Source organism: Equus przewalskii, chromosome 4 (genome assembly GCF_037783145.1).
Source record: "Equus przewalskii isolate Varuska chromosome 4, EquPr2, whole genome shotgun sequence".
NCBI lineage: Eukaryota > Metazoa > Chordata > Mammalia > Perissodactyla > Equidae > Equus > Equus przewalskii.
In genome coordinates, this window is record NC_091834.1 from 57986006 (window position 1) to 58011592 (window position 25587).

The 25587-nt window shown below is 35.7% G+C and overlaps 1 protein-coding gene across 1 annotated transcript in view; it reads right to left on the reverse strand.

Annotated features, from left to right (window-relative positions):
- Positions 1-25587, reverse strand: part of SKAP2 (src kinase associated phosphoprotein 2) — a 169797-nt gene that overhangs the window by 36314 nt on the left and 107896 nt on the right. Inside the window, exons 7-9 of the mRNA XM_070617565.1 lie at positions 17075-17199; positions 16148-16211; positions 15659-15796 (exon numbers count right to left, since the gene is read on the reverse strand). Of these exons, the coding sequence (XP_070473666.1) occupies positions 15659-15796; positions 16148-16211; positions 17075-17199 (327 nt within the window). The remainder of the gene's footprint in view (positions 1-15658; positions 15797-16147; positions 16212-17074; positions 17200-25587) is intronic.

The window sequence follows — 25587 nt, forward strand, 5'->3', positions numbered from 1 at the left end:
GGGTATTTTCATATATTGAAAAGTAATATCAAAACAAAACAAATCACAGACACACTTCACAAACCAAAAAGATTCAACACAATTCAGCTGGGCTTTTTTAAAGTAAATGTCACCAAAATTACACAAAAAAATTTACAAATAAGATTTGGTATATACCACTGCAAGAAACTCAAAACATATCAATGTTTTTTACTGTATTTGTCTTCTTGAAAATGAGAATTATAAACTCTAATTTGGTTCCCATATCAAAAGTCCATCAATCACTCTTTCCAGCAACAAATTAACTGTTTCCATAGCTCCTTCGTTATAACCATACAGTTTATATTAATATCCATGATTTCCTAAAAACCGTATCTGTTGCTAACAGCTGTTTCTATTTGTTTGAACCAAATGAAATTCCCAGTGTCTTACCACTTTTGGTGTCCCAAACAATAACTTTCTAAAATTCAAGGATAAAGCAAAACTTCAAAATTTTGACATCAAACTGGTAGCCCAGTTTTCTTAGATACATAGTATCTGTGTTCTTCATAACTGGCCCACAAGTGTATCCTTTAACTGGAATGATACATCTTCTAACCAGGAAGGTTCTGAGTAAAATCTACATCCTACTGTAGTAGAGTCAAGCATAAACAAAATACTGTTAATATTTAATATGAAATCAGCTGTCACAAATGTAGCCAACAGTGAAAAAGCCATGATACAAATAAAATTACTTTGTGTGATTTTCTCTATTTCCAGATGACAAGTTTCTTTGAAATGATATTCTCTCTCTTAATAACGAACAACTTCTGTCACACAATGTTTATGTCATGTAAGTTTTGCAAATCAATAGTGCAAAAACTGATTTGACTTTCTGGGAGAGAAAATGATAGATCGGCATAGGGAATAAAATAAGTTATTTAAATTAGGAGGACTTCACTTGATTAGAATGCCAACCCCATTTTTAAGATATGTTCTCATGTAACATTAACCTCATTTGGCACGACCTTAAATGGAAATATGTATTATTATTAGCTTATAAAACTAAAGTATACATTTGGATCTGATAGATCTCTACCTTGATACAACTTTTGAGTAATTCTTTGTATATACGAATGTCATTATTTCCCTAAATAGTAATAAGCAGCCATTTGGGATCATTTACTTCATAAATTTAGCAGACATTTAAAATCTCTTCCTTCATAAATTCAACAAAAGTTTCTTCTTGGCAAGAAGAAATTAATATTAAGAGTATAAAGCCCATTAATACTCAGGAGACAGGACAGTAGACACCCAGCATAGAGCCTTGTCTATAATATATACTCAAATTTTTCTTTATTTGCCTTGAATTAAAGCTTATAAATGAAGCACTTATAATTAAGCTAAGTCTCTACTGTAGTGTTTTTGCAATAATTGATTAGCTATGACTAGGAAGTCAACCTCTAGCTATATGGTCAACCAAGCTGAAACAGACCTCTCTTCCTACTGGCTCAAAGGGGAATACTTGCAGGGTGGGGTTGAAGCTGGAGTTTTAACATCTCCATGATACAGGACATGGCCTTGAGTCCAAGAGAAGGAGAGAGCTGGAACTAAGACCCTGACCTGCCCAGGGAAGCCACAAGGAAGTTTTTTGTCTTTGCAGGGCTCTGGAAAGTGGTAGTCAGAGTGGGAGGGAAAGGCTTTCCTGTGAGAAATCAAAACTCCAAGCCTGTACAATGTGAGATCCAAATTTATACTCTCCTCAAGTGTGGTATTCCCAAATGAAGACATTTAACATGAAAATTGTGAAACTCCTGGGGCTCTAGCAGAAGCAAATGCAAAACTATTGTGCAGATGCATTTCCAGAACCCAGGGCACACAGCACCCCCGTAGGGGCAGGGAGAAAACCTGATAAGCTTGAAATACTTGGAGCTAGCAGAAAAGACACCCAAGTAAACAGGCAATCCCTGTGTGGCTGGCTCTAACAGAAGGCAACACAGAACGCTGTCAGAGCACAGAGGAGAGCTAAGAAATTAAGGAGAAGTCCAAGGAAATGTAACTCTTTATTTCTGCAACATTTCTAAGCTATAGATTCAAAACACAAATTGCACTAGTCTGGTCCCTTTGCTTTCACCCAGTGAAGGATTGATCCCGCATGAATATTTTCTGGGGCTTTGGACCATCTGGTTTTTAATGTCTCAAGCAATGGGGTTTCTTCCACCACTTCCTTTGGAAAGTCTGGGTTTTCTTTTTTTTTTGGTTGTTGGGACCAAAGAAAATAGGTTTATATGTTGAGGGGACTTGGTGGTTGTTTTTAGAACTTTTTCTTTCTTGTTAACTCTTTCTTAAGTCCTTTCATGAATATAAATTCCCCTCTTTCCCTATGACATGAATGTGCTATAATCTGGCTTCTTTCAAATATACCAACAGTTACTCCATCTAAACATTTTTTAGAAAGGTTTTCCTTTAATAAACTCTCTGACCTTAATCATTTTACTTGCATCTTCAGAATGCTCTTTAGCTGGTGTTCAGAACCACATTTTGCTCATTGAGCATGAGCAGCTCTGAATGAATAGGTCCCCTCAGATATCTCACCTACTGGCATAGACTCAGCTTTGATCTCTTATCAGTCTCTGACTACTTTTTCAAAACTACTTGCTATTGAGCAGTTGTTATATTTTATATTCCTATTTAACAAAATCTGAGTTATATTGGTCAACACTGCATCCCTGGTGCTTAGCACAGTGTCTGACATAAAATAGCTGCCTAATAAATATTTGTTGCATGAATAATTGATAATAATTTATTGCATGAATAATGAATAATTAAATTGCTTACATAAAAGTTGGGTTTTTTCTTTTTTATTTTCTGATATCGTCATATGTTTCATTTTCTTCTTTTTCAGTTCATTTACTAGAATTTTAAATGTTTGCTTCAGAATACCTTTAAATTAATGCTGGGGTCTTAGGAAATATTAAATAAACGACTAGGATCAAAACTCATATTTTAAAGCGTCTAGACACATATATCTACATGTTTTGGGGTTACTGTCTTTTACAGTTACGTCTCAAGCAATACAGGGAGAGATTATATTTTATTATGGATATAGATGACCTTCACCTTGACCCACCTAATCAAGCTAGGTTTCCAGGAAGAACTGAGATGTAAGGTAATTTTTGAAAGAAAACATAGGCTGACTAGGGAAGTGAAATGAGGTTATCTGGTGGATGAGAGACTGTAACAGGCAATGTGAAATCAGGAGCAGGACATGTAAACAGTGGGCTGAGGAAAGGAGCTTACTTAATTGAAGGAAAGGGTGTGGAGTGGAGAAGGGAAACAAGGCTTAATGGAAGCCACAGCTGGTACTAAGAATGAGCAAATTGAATCTTGACCACAGCCTTCTCTTTTCTAGACCCTCCAATGACTCCTCCATACCCACTGAATCAAAGTAGTGGTTGAAAGATAATTTTTAAGCACTTTCCCCAAGCATCTGTCTTATCATTGAATCTTAACCTTTGTTTCACCGTCCTTTAAGCTGCTTCTGTAACTTTCCACATCCAAGTTTACTTTTAAACATGAAGCTCCTCATTTTCTTACTAGTTACATTAAGTCCTCTGATTTTTGTCCTTGCAGATGTCAGCTTTTAAAAATCATAGTTATGATCCTGTGCTCTTTCTACCTACTTTACTTGTGGTCTTTAATGAATAGAAGCAAAGGAGAATGTCATTTCCTGGGAAATGTCTCGCCTGAGATGACTAACCTACCATAGGGAACTGGTAACTCAAGTTGGTCTTGTTGCTCACAGTAGATGATCTATCTTTAATGGTACGAAAGATTGATGATGTTAGAGCTTTTCATCACTCAATGTATTACATTTCACAAGTTTATTTATTTGAGGCCATGCTCACTGCAACAGCAATGTTAGATTTTAATGCGGTTTTGGGAGAGCCGCACTTCAATATACCACTGATAATATACTGTTTACTATAATCGTTCTCTAAGGATCCTGCAGTAATTGGTGTTATCAGGAAAAGAATCATCGTAGAGAGGAAGGGTTTCTCTTACTTTAACTAAAGGGCCCTTCTAACCAAAGACTACATTATTCAGGTATTATTTATTGACTTCTTATCAGGAAGGCACTTGCCTAAGTACACTGGGGGATGCCAAGAAATAGAAAGTTGGATCCCTGCTCTTGAGGAGCTTATAATAAAGATAAGTTACAAAGATCCATTCATTTGCTTGTTTTCTGAATAATCACATGAAAAGTAAAATATTAATATAAGATTTATAGAACAGTAGATAACATAAAAAATGTCACAAAGTTGCATGTGATTAATTTTCAAATGAATGGCGCTATGGAAGTTCAAAGAAGCAGAGGTCACTTCATGCTGGGATGGGCAAAAGAGGCCTTTCTGGGAAGATGCGATTTATCATACGGGCAATGGAGAGCCATTCAACATTTTGGAGCAGTAGAAAGATATGACTCGAGAAACTTCTGAATTCTGTATTTCTTGAAAATATTTACCCCATTAAGTAAAAAATTATTAATCAGTTTATAAAGGAGGTTTTGAATTCTTTTATATATATTGTCTCCTAGCATCAGAAGAGACATTCTTGATAAAAGTTTTAATGGTCAGAATGGTAGAGAATATGATATTATAACACTGAGGTTAGTATTATATCATAATACTGTACTGTGTTTAGTATTGTACCATTCTATACTTACAAAAATACTGTACTGTGCCCAATAAATACACAGAATCTTCCAGGGCATTTTAGTTGTTTTTAATGGAATGACCACAAAGGTTCCACCTAAGTGGGTGTAGAGAAAATACTATATTTGTAACAATACCATACAATAGTGTAATAAACATACAGAATCAACAAGGGTACTGTCATTGTTTCTGATGGGTGACTACAAAGGTTCTACAAAGGTGTGGATAGGGGGCCAAGTGGTATAGTAATACCACTGGACTTTGGAATTGGTAACAGTGTGATTTAGATAGATACATAGATATATTGATAGATCTATCTATATATATGTTTAATTTTACTGTTTTTTTCTATAGATATTCATATACCTGTTTCTCTGATTAAACTATAGCATATTTCAGGACACGGGCTATTTATTCATCATCTTAGCATCCACTCTGTATCTTGTAGATAGTGAGATATATAAGAAAATATGGTAGAGTTGATTGTGGACTGTGTGGATAGAAAAATGAAAAACTAATCAACCACAAGTTTTATCTATATGCTATTTGAATGAATTTTTGTTCTTTAATTACTTCATTACCTTGACATATTAATTTAGTACAAGGTGCCTAGTGCTTGACTGGTTCTTGAACACCTCAGCATTCTCCAGCCTCAGCACCTTTGCACTTGGCATTCCCTGTGCCTAGAAGGTGCTTCATTTGGCTTTTTGCATTTACCAGTTTTATCTAAGAGGTTTCAGTTTAAATGTCACCTCTTCCTTGACCACAGAATATAAAATATTTACTCCTTTCACATCATCCTCTTATCTTCATATCACTTACTACAATTTGTAATTATCTTAATAGAGAACAGGTCTGCCTTTTTTATGCCTAAACCCCCAACAGCTAGAACAGAACCTAGCATGTAATGGGCTTTCAATAAATATTTGTTGAATCAATTAATTAAACACATAATAATAAGAACATATGATGAGAAGAAAAGACAAAGTAGAAACAAAAAGCTCCACTATTAAGGAAATAAAGCATAAATAGGAAAATAACTTGAAACAATCAGCAACCATCAGGAAATCTAAAATAGTACTGAGATGCTTACTTATAAATATTATATATAACAAGAAAACAAAATGGGAAAGGCCAAAGGAGGAGAGTTTCAGGAAGAAAGGGGTGGTCAGTAAAATAAAATTTCCAGAGATGACTTTGAGGACAGAGACTGATGATCGGCGAGTACTGCTGACTTTGAGCGAGCTGTTTTAGTTAAGAGACAAAGATAGCAAATCAAATCGCCAGGCACTAAGGAGTGAGCAGGTGAAGAGACACCGGAGACAGGGCCCAAAGAGCTCTGCAAGAATTTTTATGCTAAAGAGAAGTAGAGTTAGATTGCAGCTCCTTGAACCAGGATCAGGAATGTGGAAAGACGCCCAGACAAGAAGGTAGGAGATTTGGGATCCAGTTCCAAACAGAGCTCCAAAATGCCACTCTGCATCTGAATTTCCTTATTCATCCATAAGAAAAATTTTCTGCTCCATCTCAACTCCTGTAATAACGAACAAAGGGGCTAATGGATAAGCAGTTATAAGGAGCTGTCATTTCTTAGTAAGAATTCTAATGAAGTTCTAATAAAGAGGAACAAATCTATAACAGAATGTCTTATTTAAAACAAGATCAAGGTAAAATTTCACTTGAGCTTAATTAAGTTGGACTGGATTTTTTCCGACTTTGTTGAAGGCTTTGCATTTACTTGACTGCAGCGCTTGCTGAGGCCAGATATGAAGAGTGCTTATATTTATCGCTGACATTATGTTGAACTTGTCCATTCTTATTAATCATTGCTTTAAAGTAAGCAGCTGAGTACTCTTAGGAAGTTGATATTCCCAGCTGACCTATCTGCAAAAATAGTGAAGCTTGACGCTCTCCTGCTGCAGCCTGTCTCTAGAGATGTTGTGTGTGTGTGTGTGTATTTTTTCTAGGACCTAAAAAGCAAATAAATTTTTGTGAAGCTACTACAAACTTTATCACATTCTATGTTCTGAAAGGATGGAGGAATTAAAAACAAAAGCAGGTTCTGATCTGTTTATACTCTACATGGTTGGCAAATCATATCTGCAGAATGAAGACTCCAGTTAAAAAGTCTGATAAAAAAGCGATTAGAAGCTAGGCCTTGAAACTAATTGCTGAGATTTCTTGGTACTAAAAGATAAGGCATTCAGTTATGTATAGATACAAAACCTACAGTGTGAATATTTGACCTTCTGGCACAGTTTTAGGATTCTTCATCTAAAATTCACAGAGAAATCTTAATAGCCCAGCTCCATTAGTGAAATTTCTCTTCTTGTTTTATAAATGCTCGTATTTTCGTCTGATTAGAGCGGTTGACGTTTGCGTCCCTTCTGGTTCAGAATTTTTAATACATATTCTACTAGTTCTCTAGCCAATGTAAACATAAACGTGTGAGTCTGAAAATTTAGAATTTGGTGGCTAAATAATCCAAACCATCAATAACTTCTAGTGATTCTATTAGGGTCTCTAAAAAAGAAATCTGATCTTTTTTTGTAGGGTCCTTTCCTCTTGTTAAAGTTTCTATTCCTTCTTTTGTCTCTTTAATCATTTTAAATGCACTTATTTTAGTCTTTTTTCAGATTGTTCTCTCATCTCCAGTTCCTTATGGATTAATTCTCTCATTTATCTTATTCTTCACCATATCCCTCCAAACATGGTTTAACGCATCATGCCACAAATTTTTATCAGTACTATTTTGTCTTTCAGAACTACATATTTTGTAATTTCCATTGTGATTTCCTTTTTTAACTCATGAGCTATTCAGAAGTTTATTTTTCACCTCCAAACACAAGGGCTTGGTTGTTTTTAATTATATTTTTAGTGTGTTGGTTTCTAATCAAATTTCATTGTATTTAAAGAATGTAGTCTGTATGATATACATTCAGGCAAATCTATATGTTGAGATTCAATTGTGAAATTATATGTAGTCAATTTCCATGAATATTCTATGTATACTGAAAAGAACATACATCTTTTTAGATAGATTAGATCAAGTTTATTAATTTTTTGGTTCAAATCTTCCTTACGCTTACTAATTTTTGCCCCCTTGGTCTACCAATTTCTAAAAGGGATATATTAAAATTTCCCACTATGATTGAGGATTTGTCAAATTTGTCTTATAATAAGTTTTTGCCTTATAGTTTTCAAGGTTATGTAGTTAGAAGCATTTAAGCTTTATCTTCTTTTACTATTATTATGCAGTGTCATTCAGTACTCCTTTTATTGCTTTATGCCTTAAATTCTATACTGTCTGTTGTTAACATTGCTGTAGCAGCTTTCTTTCAAGAGGATTGCCTGGTATATTTATTTTCATTCCCTTATTTTGAAAATGTCTATGTGGTTTTATTTCAGAAATATTTCCCCTAAGAAGAATGTTACTAGACTAAAAAAAAAATCCAATGTGATAATTTCTGTCTTTAACAGATAAATTTAATCAAGTTACATTTATTGTAATTACTTTTATATTTGGGCTTATTTTTACCTTATTTTCTCTTTGCTCCGTTTTCTTTTTTTTCCCTGCCTTCTTTTAGATTTAAATTTTTTTCTGAGATCACTTTTATTTCGCCTCTCCTGCTTTGGGAACCCCAAAATTGCATTCCTATTTGGTACTTATTCTGAAATTTTAACATGTATTTCCTAACAAAGACCACAATTACTAAGTATTTCTCTCCTCCTTCCTCCTGAACAGAATAACAGTTAACATACTTTTATTACCCTACATCTTCATCTTGCCCCTGCTAATTTTATTAATTGTTAGTTACATTTAGTTTCGCCTCTTTTTTTATTTTTTATTTTTTTGAGGAAGATTAGCCCTGAGCTAACATCTGCTACCAATTCTCCTCTTTTTGCTGAGGAAGACTGGCCCTGAGCTAACATCCGTGCCCACCTTCCTCTATTTTATATGTGGGACGCCTGCCACAGCATGGCTTGACAAGTGGTGCCCTGGTCCCCACCCAGGATCTGAACCAGCAAACTCCAGATCACTGAAGTGGAACGTGTGAACTTAACCACTGTGCCACTGGGCCGGCCCCTAGTTTTACCTCTTTTTTAAATTAAAAAAAAGCTCATGTAAAAATAATCAACAGTTAGTAAAAGTCACTAACATATTTTACCCATTTCTGTGTTCACTATTGTTTCCTGTATTCTCCACCTTTCCTCTGTATTCACTTTTCTTTGGGCTAAAGTTCATAGTAAGGGGCAGAGCTGGGAGGCAAAGCAATGTGTTGCTCTCAACCACAACAATTTACTAGTTGCAGATATAGAGAAAGGTATTCTGTGTGTAGGGACAGGAGGTGGAGCTGGTAGATAAGAGGCAGATGGAGAGGAAGAGGGGAAATGGAAGATAGCTTGAGAGACGATGTCATGATAGTTTTGACACTATCTGTCAGAAGACAGGATTCCTATAACAGAAAAGCAAAAACAACAAACTCATGAGACATGAACATAGTATATATACTTTTTTGTTATTGTTCTTGGGGCTGTCAAGTTGATTCCAACTCCTAGAGACCCTGTATACAGCAAAGTAGAACCATACCTGCTCTTTTTGCGCCATCCTCTCACCTTCTGGCACTGTATCAGACAATGCTCCACTGCTATTCATAGGGTTTTCATGGCCAATTTTTTCAGAAGTAGGCAGCCAGGTCCTTCCTTCTAGTCTAGTCTGGAAACTCTGCTGAAACCTGTCCACTATGGGTGACCCTGCTGGTATTTGAAATACTGGCGGCATAGTGTTCAGCATCACACAGCTGCCACAGGATGACAACTGATGGACGGGTAGTGTGGCTCTCTGACCAGGAAATGAACCTGGGCCGCGGTGGTAAGAGTGCCTAATTTTAACCACTAGACAACCAGGGCTGGCATATATATACATAAGACATAAAAAAACACAGGGAATTAAGGGTGTAGTCATAGGTCAAGGCTTGGGCCAAGAAGGGAAGGAACAGTTACACCCCTTTAAGGCCTGTGTAAGAATGGCAGAGGGATTGCAGCACCTCGGCGCAGTGCCTGCCACATAATAAGTGCTTAAGAATATTTACAGAATGAAAGAAATGAAAGCAAGGAAGAAAAGAAAGGATGGAAAAGAAAAAGGGAAAGTAAGAAAATAAAAGAATGAGAAAAGGAAGAAGGTAGTAAGGAAGTAGGAAGAAAAGGCAATAAAGGGCAGAAGAACGTGAATCAAAAGAAGGACCTCGTTTTTAAAAAAAATTTACATGCATTTGTGTATTTGTAAATGGGCAAAAAAAAGACAAAAGATTCATATCAACTGTTACTGATGTTTACTTAGGGTAGAGGGTGAATGATTTCCACTTTTTTATTTTATGCACGTCAGCAATATTTAAGGTTTTTCCTGTGAGCATGTATTGTTTGTAAATAAAGATTTAAAAATTAAGACTTAGCAAGAGCAAAAGGAAAATGAACTGAGAATAACAAAGAACGCCTGACGTGGCTTGTTGTGAAGTACATTCAGGTGAGCCCACCTTCACGGATCCCTCTCAGGGCTGCCTGAGTGCTTCCCTGTTGACCTCCGGGGCAGAGACCATTTTCCTGCCATCTCAAGCTCATAACTCTCTTCGAAATCCAGGCCCAAGAAGGGAGAGAAGTCCTATAAGAGGGCTTCTTCTCCTCTTAAAGCCACCTTCCAGGTACCCCTGGAATTGCATGACCCTGCATTCTCCCAGGATGCCTTACTCCCTTTAAGAGGATCCAACCCCTTACCCACGGGTCTTTCACTTCAGCCTCAAAAGAACAACCCTACCAGAATATTATAAGCCAAGTATTCATACAAGAAAGACACATATTTACAACATCAAAATTAAACTCTTCCTTCACACATTGTAGCTCACGAAAATAGAGAAAAAGTGTCCTTCCTTTTTCATCTTTGATGGTTTTCTCATTTCTCTAAGACTGACAGAACTTCAGTCCCTTGAAGGAAACAGTGACAGACTCGTCCAGCTGGTCCCTTATGACCTAGAACCATTCTATGAAATCCTAGTTTTATGTACGTAAGAAAACCTATGTTGTGTCCATAAAAATAAACTCTTCCACGGAGCATGGTTTATGGGTTTTTATAACTCAAGAGATACAGATAAAAAGGTGATAAAGCAAAAGCTATCCATTACAGTCCTGCACCAATCTTTCTCAACCTTACCACTATCGGCATTTGGGGCCAGATAATTCTTTGTTGTAGGGGCTGCCTTCTGCATTGTAGGATGTTTAGCAGCATCCCTGGCCTCTACACACTAGATGCCTGTGACACACATACATGCACACACATGTATGCACGCACATGCACCAGTTCTGGCAACCACAAATGCCTCCAGGCATTAAATCATTAAATGTACCCTGGGGATCAAAATCTGCTCTCATTGAAAACCACTGATATAGCTCCAAGTTGCAAAAAACAGATTAGCTTATCTCTCTGCCAGTAAAAATGTAAGTTTTGCCTACACACAGGTATTTTGGGTTTTAATATATGTTAAACCATCTCTTGCAATGAAAAGAATTTGTTTGCAATGCCAACTGCAAAGCAGAGAAAAACTACATGACAGGCACAATTATATTCCAAAGCTTCATGCCATATTATGAAATAGGTAACATAAAGAACACTAAAGTCATATTTATATTCAACAAAGACAAAAATATAAACAATTAGACATGTGCAGTGACCCTAATTTATGGATGTTTTCCTTATATTCTATAACTTCAGATAACCCTCTCAGCAGAGTTCAGAGCTGAAACCATCCAAAAAATTGACTCTAATCTAGCTATCCACTTGGGAAAAAATGTTTATCATACCGTATATTAGACACCATACCTCCACACTTAACAACTTTATAATTCAGTACCATAGTTCAAGAAAAAAGAATGCCAGCAGGCTGCCTGGACTAACAATATTAAAATGCTGAATATATGTGGTTCTGTGAAAGTCAGCTGGCATCTTTCCTCCGCATTCCAAAGAAGGAATGAGAAAAATTCTTTGGTGAAACCAGGACCTACCATCACTTACAATGATGTTAACACCCGAGACTCCAGGGTCCCCTAAAATCTTGATATTAACTTGGTAATATGAGTGATAATTATTCAGCAAGAAAATAAAGCTAAAATGTATTTTGGGGGGTTGTTACCACTTTGGATTAAGTTAGCATTCATGTCCACTTGCCGGAGACTGCTTCAAATTTAAGGACCCAAACACTTCTTTTTTATGTATACATCATAGTTTCATTGAAAAAAATTTATAGTTGCATTTTACTTTATGTTCCATTTTAGATGCAGATAGTGAGACTGAATAAATTTAAAATGTAATTGAATGACCAAAGGATAAAAACATCCTTTCCTGGCTTGTAATAGTTTAATCTGTCATTACGATGAAAAAAAATGAATGAATTAACACTTAAAAAAATAGGTTAATGGAATTAGAAATTCATCTTCCTCTTTTATGTTGCCCTCTCTCCTCCAGTCCCCTTGCCAGAAGAATTTCAAATGCAATTCCCTTGAAAGCGACAGATTTAACAGGCTAACAGGAGGTTACCGTCTTGTTACTGGACTGATTCTATTAGTCTATATCTAAAAAAATCTTTTTGTTGTTTTTTCTGCACAATTTCCTGACATTAAAAAAAAAATCAAGGGACAAGGTAACTAGAAGAGAAGAGCAAGCTGGATTGATTTTTGCAACAATGTCCCAAGTATTGTCTTCCCCTTTCAAGATTCAAAATCAAACAAAAATGTTCTTCTGTATTTCTAGTGAAAAAATGAGCAATAACTTCCGAAATTTGTGCTAAACCAAATGAACTCATTACTGCATTAAAAAACGGATTAACACACTTTGATCAATATATTAGCTGTGCAAACAAATACACTATTGTAACATAGTATAGACTATAGGAACATCACAATGTAAGCCACTTTGCCTGGCCTATGCTAACAGGTACTAAGACATAAAAGAAGTCAAAGCATTAAGGTATTTTGAAGAAAAGCCAGATGCCTTTAATACTCCCCAGAAATGGCACTCTCTCAACTCTTCTGTACATATGTATTAATCCTCTAAATGCAAAGAAATTTTACAAATTTATTCTTATTCATTTGCGAAGTTAGTTAAAAATTAATGAACAAGAAATGAAAGAGAAACTATTGTAATAAAGTTAGAATATTCTAACTGAAAAACAATTACGAGACTATTTATACAATAGTGTAAATTATGAAATTTATGAACATTTAGAATTATGGACATTTTTAAGGGATATTTTGCAATACAGTTTTTTAAACAATGTTTTCTTCTTATTCTTGAGACTTAAACACTGCAGGTTTATTTTACATTAAAAATGCATTTATTAGAGTAAGAGTTTTACTTTCTCAAAAAAAGAACTTTGTGATTTAAAGTAACATGTTGAATGCTTAGATTTTTCTTCAAACACATTTGTATGCTTCATCTTTCAACTAAGAGGATTAGTTTTCAACTATATATAATTGACAGAAAATTGTGTTGAAATGGTAGTATTAATTAATTCCGGGAATTTAACCAGTCAGATTTCAGAGATATGCAGTTCTTTGTACAGAACTGGAAAAATACCAACAGTTTGTAAACGTGTTCACTACTTTTCCACTGTTTTCACCTCTTTCAAAATTATACTCATATTTCACAGAAGTGAAAGCAATTAGTTCAATTCTTATTATGAAAGAGAGATCATTTTTTAAAGGAAAAAAGTTACCTTTCTAGTTTTAGATATTTAATCAAACAAAACCTCTAAAAGACAACTTTAGGGCTTTCACTAAGAAAAATCCCCTCTGTAGTGGCTGGCTCCAACTCGGCCAACTTGAACTGTGCAGATGTTGAAGTGGCTCTCGGTTACACCGAGGAAGAAAGACGAGCTAGACATTCCGCAGCTGCCTCCGCCAGCCTCCTCCCCAGGGGCACAGCTGCAGGCTCGACCAAGCTCAATCACTCTGTACAGCAACTGGGATCCCAGGCTGGGGCAAGCAATCCCAGGGCAGCTAAGATTTCTTCCAGGACCACAGCAAGAAGTAAGACTACTTAAAGAGCAACCAGTTATTTCCAACAATTATGTGGCCCCAGGCCAAAAAAAGGGATTAAGAAGAACATCTGTAGCAAGGGAAAGTAAAAGACGTTTCATGCTTTTAAGATTTCAAGCTACTTACAGGAGATCTTCCTTGGACCCTTATTATGAAAATGATTGTGAATACTTGATCCTATTCCTGACCATTTCTCTATTTGGGGGCAGGGAGAGGATGATCAAGTTGAAGAAACACAGAACTTAATTGACAGTCAATTCAACAATTGTAATGTAACCCATTCATTGCAGGATTTTAAAAGAATAAAATGTATATGATAGTAATATTGTGTTTAAAGGTACTACACTCTTCCATTTTACATCTGTATAAGCTCTCTTGAACATTTTAAAGATTAAAATCATTGTTATTAATGATATGGTATGACTAAAAATAAGCAGCCAGAGAATAGTCTTCCTGCTTGAGAATAACTGATACTATGGCAGATGCCATTTTCTTAGGATAAATCAGAAAGGAGGGAGTTACGAACTATGTTTCACTAAAATAATAGAAATATATAGGTTACTATTTCCCACAAAATTATGCTTTTATACTAATCAGCTTCTTCTAGAGTAAGAAAGGACAATATGTAGATGCATATTTTGAACAGTTTTTGTAATATCTTGAATTTATAATACCATTACAAACCTTAATTCTTACTTGGTCAGAGAACCATTATTATACCTTCATATGAGCACTTGCAAGAATTTACCAGATACAATAATGATGATGTGACAATTTGTTGTGGGCTTGCTATGATTCAAGCCCTGTGCTAAGAGCTTTAGATATATTACCTCATTTACCCTCCCCAATGATTATCCCCATTTTATAGATGAAGAAATTGACTTTTAAGGTCGTTGAGCTAGTAAACGGTACAGCCAGAATTTAAACTTTTTAACTCTAAAGTCCATGCTAGCTATTATGTTCCTCTGACTTCACTGAAAATGACATCTGTACATTAATTTGCAACACTTTAAGTAATTCTGAAATGAATTTTAAAGGTTTATACTATGTCGTTAAATTGTTCTATTCACAGAAAAATAGCCTGTCTACATGAGATGTTAAATCTCACTTATATTGCTTATAATCCCTTTTTCTTCTCTACTGATTTTTTTAATAGCCAGAAAAAAGCTTATTTCAACCTAGAGTATTAGTAATGCAAAAATTCCCTGAATGTTTTCATATTCTAAATATCCCAAGTTCCAGATGCCTATCTTTCTGTTTTAGATTGACTCTCAAAACTACAAGTCAAATAGCTAACAGACAATTAATTTTATGATTCATAACAGATACTAAGGCATATAAACACTAAACCATGACTGAAAATGTAGAATAAGATAACTTATTCATCCCGATGATAAACTATCAAGAAAACCTCAAGCCTCAAAAGGCCTTTGCTTCTAGTTCAACAATATTCCTTTAAGACAACGCAATACACTCCAGCAAGGAGGAATCTATGAGGCAGAAGCTGTTGACATATGGGGTGTGCACAGAACTTCTGGTTAATGGAAGTTCCAAGATGTATAAACAAAAAATGATGTGTGAGTTGGTGGAAAAAACTGTAAGGCAAGTCAATTTTTTAATTAAAAAATTATGTAGCATAAACAATGCTAATGAGCCAAAAGTCCCATGAGATTAGGACTGTATCTGCTTCATTTTAACATTCCATTCACTTTTCATAAGCGTACATCCACTCACTTAAAATGCCTCAAGCAGAACCCTTTTCGTAAAATAGAGTTTTGAAGATTTTCTTTGTCCTTGTTTTTAAGATCTCACCATTTTCTACTCAAGTTGTCAACTTGATGATATATGACATTTTTTAAAAAGCTCTAAAATCCTTAAATGAATCACCAGATAATAAATACCTGGAAGCTCTTCATAAATTTCATCATCAATTGGTTGACTGCTTCCTGGTGAACTGCTGATTGGGAGAGGATGATCAACATCATCATATAATTCTCCTCTTTCTTCATCATCCTCAGGAATATTATCAGATCCCATATCTACAACATATGTTTCATGAAGTAAATTTTTAAGGAATGCAAAGGAGATTTTCAAAACCGTTTCCTCAATTAATGCAGCCCTACAAAGTCACAATATTGTTATATGCTATATCCTTAACTTAAAATATTTTTAATTGATTGTTGCATAAATACATGAATTTAAAAGTTCCCAATTGGTACTTACAGAAAAGATACTTTTATAAATCTGAAGTGAATGGTCTGTATTAACACCAGTCATGTTCCCTTGGTCATTCTCACAGAAGTCAATAAGATTTTTTATATGAAAATCCAAATCATTCAGTTGTCCAGTATTTAAAGACTGCAATAACCTGTTCAATCGATTGCTCTTACCTTGTAAAACAAATTTCAGCTGCTGAACCCATTCTTCAGCATCTTTGGGAGAAGCTGCTGTGAACTAATAAAAAACAAACAATAATAAGAAAAATCACTGCAGTAGAAAGGTATGTTGCATTCTTATCATTTCTTTAAGACCATTAGTAATTCTTTTCATGTCCAACACTACTTTTCTTGCAAGGATGCTTCTTATAATGTACAGTTAATTTTGACAAATTTACGTAATTGAAGCAGAGGATGATGGATTTGGAACTCTGATCAGCAGCTGGCAGCTGTGCAAGAAAAAAAGCTGCTTCTCTTCATCAATGTCAAAGACAGAACTGACGAACAAAATTTGCCCTTGACAATTAGAAGACACCCATGAATTTCTTTAGACTGCTGGGCACAGTTTTCTTAAAAATGTTCTTGTCAGATTCCAACACACTACCTGACAACTTAATTAACTGGCTTTCAACTGCAATCTCAGATATTTAAAACTTATTAAACATACATTCCATATTGATGCTAGCTGATAGCTCTTGAATTGCAGAGCTGATCCGTGTCTTTACCTTCATTTTCTCCTACAACCCTAAGCAATACGATATGCATTAATACTCTGATATTTTTCTTTTGATAACTTACTCTTTCTGCTATGCAATTCTTTTAAGAAATCATACAGTTCTATTAAAACAGACATAAAATGCAACATGTGAAGTAATTGATAAGTTACATATTCACTTGTTCTCTTTCAAGAAGATATCACTTGAACTAATCTGAAATTTTTTTTAAATGTATTTCCTCTCATGTGAATGTTCAATGTACAAAAACTGGTATTTTGTATTATTAACACGTCAGTAAGAGTCGTTTTAACAAAATGTTAATGTCTTTATAAATGAAATCAGAACATTTTATCAACCTAATTCAAAGCAACATAAAAATTCCAACCTGATAGACACGTTTATCAGGAGCAGAGATTTCAAAACAGCAGTCTTTCTTTCCATCCTTCCTAAGAGTGTTATTCATTCTGACATTGTAGCCATCTATTGCAAATTCACCTTTCTGTTGTTTGTCTGTTGAAGATAAAATGAAAGTTAGAATTTCATTTACTATAGTGAATATAAATACTGAGTCGATTACCTTATATTTCTATTTTCTTAGAGTATTTTTGGTCATTATGTTCAAATAATGTTTCTACATATCACTTCTTTTTTTTTAAAGATTGGCACCTGAGCTAACAACTGTTGCCAATCCTGTGTCTTTTTCCTTTTTTTTCTTCTTCTTCTTCTCCCCAAAGCCCCTCAGTACCTAGTTGTATATTCTAGTTGTAGGTCCTTCTGGTTGTGCTATGTGAGACGCCACCTCAGCATGGCCTGATGAGTAGTGCCATGTCTACGCCCAGGATCTGGACTGGCGCATCTGTGGGCGGCCAAAGCAGAGAGCGTGACCTTAAGTACTCTGCCATGGGGCTGGCCCCTAGATATCACTTTTAATTCTAAAATTATAGAAGTATTTGGGCTGGTTGGGTTTAAAAAGGATATCTTACGGAACCAGAAGAAGAGATCTGCAAATAGTGGTTTTATTCAGAAGGAAGTATGGAAATATAACACTTTCATGTAGGGAAACTCCAAGAACTGGAACTTGGACTTGCTAGACAAACCTACTACAAATCTGTGGCTCTTTCGGATTTAGGAAGCCAGTGGAGAAACCTGTCCAGCTGAAAACTTGCTGGGCTTTATTTACCACTATCTCCCCTCATCACCACCCTCTCACGCCCCATCCCCAAAAAAGCCTCTACAACACAACTGTTGTTTTAAAAAAAAAAAACTCCTAAATTGGTATGAATTGAACTCTATATTTAAAAAGCAAAGCAAAACAAAACGAAACTATTAATTATAAAAGGACTTAGGTGGGGAAAAAGTATTTGGCTGGAAAGGAATGGTAAAGCAAGTACAGAAGCATTAGTTACCAAAACAAAGTAGGTTTCTCCAACAGTCAGTGAACAGTTAGACTAGTAAAGCCTATTTGAATCTCCTATGATGAAGAGTCAAAAGAAAAGACGACTTGAGCTTTAGTCAGATATTATTTCAAAGACAAATAAAGTAGGAATACAAAAAAGAATTTAACACTCTGAAACTGAAAATGAAATTAGTCAGCCTTCCTACTCCACCAAGTTATACTATTTTGATAGAAAAGCTGCACAGCTATGGCTTTACTTCCTAGATTAACACACAATATTAAAGTCATGAGTAAGGACAACTGTCTCTTTTACTGAGCTCAGGGAAAACACAGAAATGCCTCCAATATCGTCGGGTAAAGAGCTCGCTCAGCTCAGTGCACCAATAAAATATTTATCTCCTTTTCCTAAATATACGAATTTAATGTTTTAAGTAACAAATATTTTTAAAAGGTCAATGAGATCATATCTTGTTCAAAACATCAAATGAGAAAGAAATCTGAGTGAGAAATTCCTGAATTAAATCTGGACATTCTAATCATATTTAGTCCTAATTTACATCTTTGGATGATTGAAAAAAGTTTCAAATCCAAAAATCTAAAGTTTGCTTTGTGGAAAAAAGCTTACAACAAACCCTAAGAGGTTCAGAAAAACTATAAAAATTAGGGCAGTATTTCCCAAAGTGTGTTTTATGGGACATTAATAGGTTTCTAGGATCAAATAAGTTTGGGAAATGCTGAATTAAAGTTAAACAGGTTTTGTTAGTCCAGGCCTTCTTGAGACCCTTAATATATTTACATATTGATTGAATTTCTATGAGAAAGATTTAATATGCAGCATTTCCCTAAATTATTTGTCCATGGAACCCTTTATTACCAGAAGACTTTATGGAACTGGTACTCCCAGGACATATTTTGCAAAATACCTAACTAGAAAAATAATATTGAGACAAAAGCATTAAAATAATAAATGGCTAAGCACAGTTGGTTCTTCTTATACTAAGCACTTAAAACAAGCAAGGGAGCAATACAGGCAAAGCTCGTAACACCTTCCTAGACCTTTCCCGTCTTCCCACTGAAATACACACACACACAATACAAGTTTACGTGTTCCAGGAATATTAATCAATGATCCACTAGATTGCAAAAGGATTTAATTTTCACTGCAAAAAATGGAAGTAGTCAGAGGCAAAATATTAAAAGCCATATAGGACAATTTTGAGAGATTTCTTTAAACTCCCCAGAAAAAAGAGGATTTTCAAGGACCTGATGGAGGAAAGTCACTCCCTTGCTACACAAGGGCTCAATCGCTCCACTCGCTTGGTCCATCTGATCTGAAGCCCATGCTCTCTACCACCAATCTGGGTCTAAAATTCTTGGCGCTATAACATGAGTGGGATGGAAATGCATAACGAGTAGGAGTTTACATCTGGGGATGTAAAATTAGCACTACAAAGACTGAGTTTGGAAGAGCTGCCCGGAGCAGGATACCTTCTTGTGCTAAATTAACTAGGAATGAGAGGACCAGGAAGCCAAATTAGATGACCCCTCCTTAGACTAGCAGATCCATTTTAGGCAAAACCCCCAGAAAAATGCTATGGGGTCTGTATCAGATCTTCTGTTCAAATCGAAGAGGATGATGCAAGCACCCTCTAGTCAGATGAAGCAGAGAGAAGCCACTAATCCAATCTAGAGGTAAGCATCCCAGATTATAGAGACAAGGATAAAAACTATATCCTCATCCAAGGATAAGTGAGAGAGGAAAAGCAAACAAACCAAATGAACACAGGTGCCATAAAAATATTATGTAATATGAAAACATAACATAGCACTCAAGATGTAGAAAGCAAGAGCAAACTATGAGAAACAGAAATAAACTCTAGACACTTGCTTTGCATCTTTTATAAAGTAAAAAAATAAACAATTCTGAAAGAAATAAAAGATGAGACAATGCAATATAAAATAAATAGAGAAATGGCTGAGACAGGTAGAAATTGGAATCAAGCTGGTAAAATAAGGGGAAAATACTTGAACAATAAGGAAATGGAAAATGTAGTAGTAACAAAAGATGTATTAAAGTGTTAAAAAGTTGAAAATTTTGAACACTCTTGAAAAACAGATCAGATATGCCTTTAAAAACTCCCTAATTAGGTAGAAAAAAAGAATAAGGGGGAAGAAGGACAAAAGGGAATATGATAGATCTGGAAGACAGACAAAAATACAACATAAGAAAAAACGAGTGTTCTGGAAGAAGAGTAACAAAATAGTGCCAATAATCAAAGATATAACAAAAGAAAACTTCATTCTGCCCAAGAAAGACCTAAATCTACAGAACAAAAGGTGCTATTGTTTAACCAAGTAAAAATAATAAAAATAAACTAATACCCACACCTTCTCAGCTGATTGTTGAGTTTTTGAGGATAATCGTATAAACATCCAGGTGGGGATAGAGGACGGCACCAGGAAGGTTGATGAGAACAAAGGGAAATTTCTAACTCTCCCTCAACAGCTTTTGCAAATCCATAACCATAAAATAACTGTATCTCCAATTAGCTAATGTGGGATAGGAAGTTCCAGATATGAAACGGGCAGACATGGCTATGATAAGACTCTGCCCTTCTCCCTTCACATTAGCATCCCTTCTAGACAGAGAAAAACCTTAGCATTAGATGGCAATCCATAATAATTTATATATAGGTTAGTTCCACAGTGCCTTCTGGTATAGTTTCAAGGATGCTTCCTGACTCAAGAAAGATTGTTAAAAACAGTAATATGCCAATCAACTGGGAAATAAGGTCATTTAAGTTCATTTACCCAGAACTGTAAAATACTAATAAAATTTTTTTTTAAGATTTTTTTTATTTTTCCTTTTTCTCCCCAAAGCCCCCCAGTACATAGTTGTGTGTTTTTAGTTGTGGGTCCCTCTAGTTCTGGCATGTGGTATGCCACCTCAGCATGGCTTAATGAGCCGTGCCATGTCCGCGCCCAGGATTCAAACTGGTGAAACCTTGGGCCGCCGAAGCGGAGCGCTCGAACCCAACCACTTGGCCACAGGGCCGGCCCCACTAATAAAATATTTTATTTAAGTGAACTTCCCAAATAGCAGAAGCTTATTCCTTTAAGTGCCAAAACTCTTTAAAAGGTTAGTTGTCATAACAGAAATCTTTCTGAAATATATACTTCCCTGATTTCTCAAACAATTCTTTTAACACAATTTAACATTTTCTTGGCAATCTAGTAGTATTAATCTGAGTACTAGTTTTTACATTTACAACACATTGATGTGCTCAAGATTTTTGAAGTGTCTGTCTTTCTATTAAATGTCCTCAGTTTCTAGTTCATACTTTAACCTTGCCTATATCACACTGCTCAAATTTAATGTCTACAGAATTGAAGGCTGCCAGGAGAAACTAGATAATGAAATCTACTAAATCAGTAACTTAATTTCACACAATTCTAATTCAGTAGGTTCAAAGTAAAAAGCAGTTGGCTTTGATCTCGTACAAAACAAAATGCATGAGGATAATGACAGCTATTTCCTTCTACTTTTTCACTGGCTTTTAGGTTTACAGCTGTGTTCCGGGTTTCTAAGTGTGAAAAAGACAACTCACGTTTACTGAGCTACTATATGCCAGGAATTTAATACAGCATCTCTCATATATACCTTGTAATAATTCTAAGACAGAAGGTGTTTATTATATCCCAAGCACCGATGGGAAAACCAACCTTAAAATGACCAACTCGCTCACAGCTATACAACCTCTAAGTGGTAAAAGCCAGGACCCTAACCTAAGTCTGATTCCAAAGCCTTGCTTTTTCAAACATTTCACACTGTCTCCTAGAAAGGTGTTTCTCAAAGTATATCTCAAGAATCACCTATGTTAGAATCATCTTCAATGATAGCTTAAAAAGCAGAAATGGGGGCCAGCCCTGTGGCCTAGTTGTTAATTTCAGTGTACTCCACTTCAGTGGCCCAGGTTCGGTTCCTGGACACAGACCTACAACACTCGTTGGTGGCCATTCTGTGGCAGTGACCTACATACAAAATAGAGGAAGACTGGCATGGATATGGATGCTAGCATGTTAGCTCAGGGAGAATCTTCCTCAGCAAAAAAAAAAAGCAGAAATGGTTACCACTCTGCACTTGCTGTATAGGAATCTCTGGGGATGGGTCCAGAAACCAAGTTTTTAGCAAGCATTCCAGGTGATTTTGATACATGTTAATGTTTGAAAGACCACTGTTCTAGAACATGTAATTTATGAAGTCTCAGTAGAGAAGATAAACTTTATCTTGCACTTCCTCCTGTCACTTGGGTCCAACTTTCTCAGCTTGCTTTATGGGATCCTCTACCTTTGCCGATCTCTTAAACAGCCGTGACAGGTTAGGTTCTAAATCCTGCCCTTTTCCCACTTTACAGTTTTCCCTGAGCAACCTCACTCAATTCCAAGGATTAAATTCCTATCAATATGCTTGTAACTCATAATTTTCAGTCTAGCTTCAGAATTGCATATCTCAATCTTCATCTGTTCACTATACACATTTCATCTCTTGAATGCCCTATTAGGTGCAGTGACTATAATATGCCCACAATGGAGATCATCTTATCCCCACTCCCCCCAACACTTGTGATCTTTCTTGTTGTGTCCTGCTTCTCAATAAATGGTACCTCCATTAACGGAAGCCTCCAAACCAGAAAACTGAGCACCATTCTTGATTTCTTCCTTTCCTTCATCAACTGCCCTCACCTTCTTTCCCTCCACCCCACTAACACCTACCAAAATCCAATCAGTCCTATTTTTTCTGCAAATATGCTTGCTTTTTCTCCTCTTTGCTAGCTCACAGAAACTATACTTAAAACACCAACCACTCTCCAACTATTTTAAATACAGTATAAATACAACAAGTAAATAATTCCAAATAATTTAGCATCCCTATAAGTTGTGAGCTTATGTCATTTGAGGATCCCCAGCATCCGAGTATCTTTCCCATTTTAGTCCTGAGATTGCCAAGGGGCAGAGCCAGCACAGAAGCTGGAGGAAGGTAGATTTTCCCTGTTCCAGATCAGTCAAGTAGATGCTCCAGCCTAGGACCTAAATCTGAACTGAGTAACCGAAGGATCAGGGGAGAGCTCAGAATCCATTCCTGTGGCAGTGGCATTCACTGATTTGTGGCAGTACACAATGGCAACATCACAAGTCCTGGCTTGGCAGGGCCAGCAGTGTGCCCAAGTTAGACTCCCCCTGGGGGTATGGATTGGGCTGAAGTTCCAGGCACCTTATCTCCTTAGTCCTTGCCTGCTTTCTGAGTCTGGTTGTTTAGCCTTCCAATCAATTCTATCTGAGAGCCAATATTCTCCCAATAATTTCCTTTTCTGCATGGTTAAACAAAGTTGGTCTCTACTGTTTATACCAAGAATGCTAACTTGGTACAAATGGCTAGCAAACAGAAAGATATGCAACGTGTTCAGAAATTTCTGATAATATCTCCTTATATTTAAGAAGGCCTTTCCCCCTTAGTGAATAACTCATGTTACTTCCAGAAGTATTAATGCTTATTAGTAGGAAAGAGGGAAATATGTCCCTTAATACTAAATCCTTCCCTAAACTTTATCAAGCTGATTACCAAGTTGTTCTAGGCCCTCAGTTAAAGATACATGAACATTTTCCTTGTTTATGCAGCTCACAGAAATACAGCTGCCATTGCTAATTCAGCTACTTGAAATATACTTCTGGAGTGTTGAGTTATACTGTTGAGGAAGTATCAAATTATTACTATTTTAAGTGAAAATACTATACACTATATATATTTGTTACTTAAGAGCCCCAAATGACTCTGAATAATAAACACAGGCAATACTTATGGGTCCAAAGGGAAGCATTTTAGTTAGAATTAAAAGTTTGGCCCATATGATCTGGTGGTAGGAAATTTTAGGCAATTCCAAAACCCTTTTTTTAAAAAATAAAAGTACACGGCAAACATAAGAATCAAGTGGGTTTGTAACACAGCCATACATTTTCAACCATAGATATCAACTTGATTAAAAAACAAGGCAGTATAAGGTAGCTGTGAGTGAATAATAAATATATTACAGGCATTTTTGTAGAATAGGAATTTAAAGCCCTGTTTCTACTTTTTTCCTACTGTTTTTCTCTACAACTGAAATTCAGATAATAATTATGATATGGCCTATTAGACTATCATAACATATAGCTATGGTTAAGATAAACATTACACAGAGAATATCTTAATATCCTATATATATATTACCCTCTTAGAGCCTCCTACGATCATTAGAGAATAAATGACACTGCTCTACTTCTGCAGCAGGAAAGTGGATAAAAATCACCTAAGATAACCTGCAGCTCCTTCGTGCACTTAGGTGGTAAACAACCTCTCTGGACTCTCAGCTACTCTCAGATTCAGAACACATCTTGCCTCCAGTCTTACCTTCTCTTGACAGCTGTCAACGTCATCTTTCCAACATCCAATCGAATTTTGTCCTGCCATCTACTTATCTTCAATGCTTAGAAACATTAACTGTCCCTTAGACAGGAAAGATCAAACTCCTGACTAGGGCATGTAACAACTTGCCCCCCATCTCCTCCAAGCTCACCAGCCCTCACTCACCTACTGCCCCAGTGAGCGGGCTCCTATGTATTATACTGTTTTATGGGTCCTCTGTGCCCAATCCTCTGAGCCAATGTATTATATTGCTTTGCATTAATAATACCTGACGCACAGATTCCAAAGAAAGTCTACTGGTATAGATGTATCTATAGACATAGATATACAGCAGTGCACAGTTCGATTTAAAATGTAACTACCTTCAATCTATATATATCTTCAATCTACGTATTGATGTATAGATATATTTTAAACCAAATTGTGTCCTGTTTTATTGCAAACCAACATGATTCATCATCCATCTCTTAAAAAGACTTAGTTTGTACCTGAATATTTCTGCATGTTGATGAAATCCTACTAAATATCAGATGTACATTTTAACTTCTCTACTCTGTAACGGGGTCTCTTAACTACAAAGGCAGAAAATAAAGGCCTTCTATTCTACATTCATTGTGATAAACTTTAAAGTTAACACTTGTATGTTAAAAGCCCCAAAGTCTATAAAATTGCAATAATTTCTGACAAAAAATAGAATTATTCCCATTTTAAAGGAATCACAAAGATATCATCTTTCTTGACACAAAGTTATGGTACAAATTGTTAAAATATCAGAGTTCATTTACAAATTTTATATATATATTCATGACAATTATAAAATGCTGATGCCTTGATCCTGGCATTTGCCTGAGTCAAATGAATCCAGAAAAAAAGGAAGGTCTTATGACTGTTACTAAAGTTGTTACAAAACAATAGAACTTCCAACTATAGAAACACTGTTTCACTTTAACAACATCTTTAAAATAGTAAAAGAGAATTATGGTGTTATTTCAACATCAAAACCTACTTTATAATTTTCATCCAAACTGAACAGATATGTCCT